The 2,564-nt window shown below is 35.1% G+C and overlaps 1 protein-coding gene across 1 annotated transcript in view; it reads right to left on the minus strand.

Annotated features, from left to right (window-relative positions):
- Nucleotides 1-2,564, minus strand: part of LOC102820687 (succinate--hydroxymethylglutarate CoA-transferase-like) — a 1,213,992-nt gene that overhangs the window by 1,135,012 nt on the left and 76,416 nt on the right. The window contains 2 exon segments of the mRNA XM_006832262.1: nucleotides 157-207; nucleotides 1,002-1,087. Of these exon segments, the coding sequence (XP_006832325.1) occupies nucleotides 157-207; nucleotides 1,002-1,087 (137 nt within the window).

Consider the following 2,564-nt stretch of genomic DNA (forward strand, 5'->3'; position numbering starts at 1 on the left):
CTAGTAGTCTAGTGTTTAACAGTTTATACCTCTCAGGGACTATATATCAATATTACAGATTGTCAATGAATTAATGCCTTAAACAGTTTTACTCTGATGATCAAATGCCTAGTTACAGCCTAGGTAGTAAAATACCTTCCATAGAGCACACAGTACCTCTTTGATGATTTCTGCCCCTTTTGGATCCTTGATATTAACAGCTATGCTCTAAAAATTAAATGAAATATGTGTTAGAATACTATCATAAATATTTGTTAACTACCAGCCATTCAAAGATAAAACTGTCTGCCCCTGTAAAACTGTCCCCTCAAAAACTAGAGCAGTACTATGGGTCGGAGTCAACTCAATGGCAGTGAGTTTGGGGTTTTTACTGACAGTCCTATTCAACAACAAAATCATTTGTATCACAGATTTTCGTTTTAATGAAAATTTACTTTCTTCATGCAGACACGTTTAAATCAGCTTTACTGATTTTATTTGCAACTAAGGCAAGTTAGGATGTTAGTAAGAACTATAGTGAATATTTTTCAAGTGATGATACTGGATGTTAGGCAATTGTTGTTAAGTGCCCTTCAGTCAGTTCTGACTCATAGTAACCCTGAACAGGGTTTCCAAGGAGCAGCTAGTGGGTTTGAACTGCCTACCTTTTGGTTAGCAGTCCAGCACTGATCCTACAGCAATGTACAATTAGCCTTCTCCAAAAGAATAACAAATGTAAAGAATTAAATCATTTCTCTCTTTTACCAAATGACTGTTTCCATTATAAATTCTCACAAGATGTTTTAAGGTACTTTAGTAGAGAAAGAAGGTTAATAGAAGGCTCTATTTTTTCTATTCACTAACCACAGTGAATGGATATAATTTCACCTTATTTGAGACATTAATTAAATCCACACACAAAAAAAGAAACTAGCCTTGACAATGTTAATGTATTGTATTACTTTGTCAATATGAGATAATTACATAAAGGAAGAAAAAAAAATAAGGAATAATGTTCTTACTTTTTTGTTTCGGTTAACACTGAGAAAATAAGTACTTTCTGACCCGACAAAAGGTGGTCCCCAAGATCGTGTGTCATCGCCAACTCCTGAAAATGATGACATGCACTATTAATTCTTAGTCTTTGAAACATTTCAGATAAACTGGTTGACTCATCGCAGACAGGTGCCTAAACAAGATCACTCAGCCCAATGGAACCAGCAGAGAAGAAACTATGTGAGCTCTCGTTAGCACCACCCAAGCCTTTCACCTATTCAAGTAATCACTAAAGTCTCCCTGCCCTTTCTAGGAGTCCTGGTGTGGCACTGTAGGGTAAACATTGGACCACAGAGTTGGTTTGAACCATGAGGTTGGCGGTTCAAACTCACCAGACGTTCCTCAGAAACAAGGTCACTACGAGTCTGAACCGACTCGCCAGCACTTAACAACAATAACAATCCTCTTTAGGCACAGGAAATCTCTATCTTTACAAGTCAAAAATCAGAAAAATCTTAATATTGTCTTACTGACAATCTTTAGATTTCATAAATGGTAAATATGAGGGAATTAATTATTCTCCATTTTTGAGAAGAAAACCAATCCGCTCTTAGTATTTCTGGCATCTAATGAGCAGAGAAAATGAGCCTGCATAAGATCTCTGTTAATTATAATTTAAATCACAATAATGGTAAGTGACGTGGGCTAGGTGCAGAGCTAGAAGTAAATCAGGAAAAAGCAAAATAAGATTGAATAGCAAATGTCAATAATATTAAATGCTATTTGGGACTAAAATTTAGACATTTAGGTCTTGCTTCGAAATAAGAGTGAATGTCTTATTCTGGATGGTCTACTTCACATGATTCTGACATGCATTCATATTCCATGTTTGATTCAAAGAAGAAAATTTTTTCCTTGTACCAAAAACAATTATCAAACAACTAAGAGCTCAGAAAATGAATCAATAATTAAACAGCACAAAACAGTATCACTTAAATTAAGAACTTGTCATGTTTCTAACTAAATCACAATATAAGTAAAATAAACTATTTATCTCTATCCCCTAAACAGAAGGAATTATGAATGTGTGTCAAAGTCTTAAACTCTAATCACTTAATGCTAAAATATAATCAACCTATTGGAGTCTTAGTGTGGAGCTGTAGGATAAACAGTGGACTGCTGAACTCAAGGTTGGCGGTTCACAAGATTATCCCATTAGGTTTTACCTACTGAAATTGACTAAGGAAAATAGACATTGCCTTTTGAAAAAGAACAAGACTGGAGAATTAATTCATTTATTTTTTAAAAAGAAAAAAAACAAGAAATAGAGAACACAGGACAAATCAGAAAAGGACTGCTAGGACTAATTGGAGATGAACCAATAACAACACAAAGCAATCAACAGTAAGTATGAAATAGCACCATCAAAACCTCTGGGAGTAGGGAAATACACAAAAGCCAGCAAAGGCTTCAGTGGCAAATGAGTGAGTAGATCTGAATCTTCAGGTTCCAGCAGAAACTCTCAGAGTCAGGAGAGAATCCAGCCACTTCCACTTTTTTGAAGCTTCCAATACACTAAAATAAATATA

This window comes from Chrysochloris asiatica, unplaced genomic scaffold, assembly GCF_000296735.1.
Source record: "Chrysochloris asiatica unplaced genomic scaffold, ChrAsi1.0 scaffold00006, whole genome shotgun sequence".
In the NCBI taxonomy this organism is placed as follows: Eukaryota; Metazoa; Chordata; class Mammalia; order Afrosoricida; family Chrysochloridae; genus Chrysochloris; species Chrysochloris asiatica.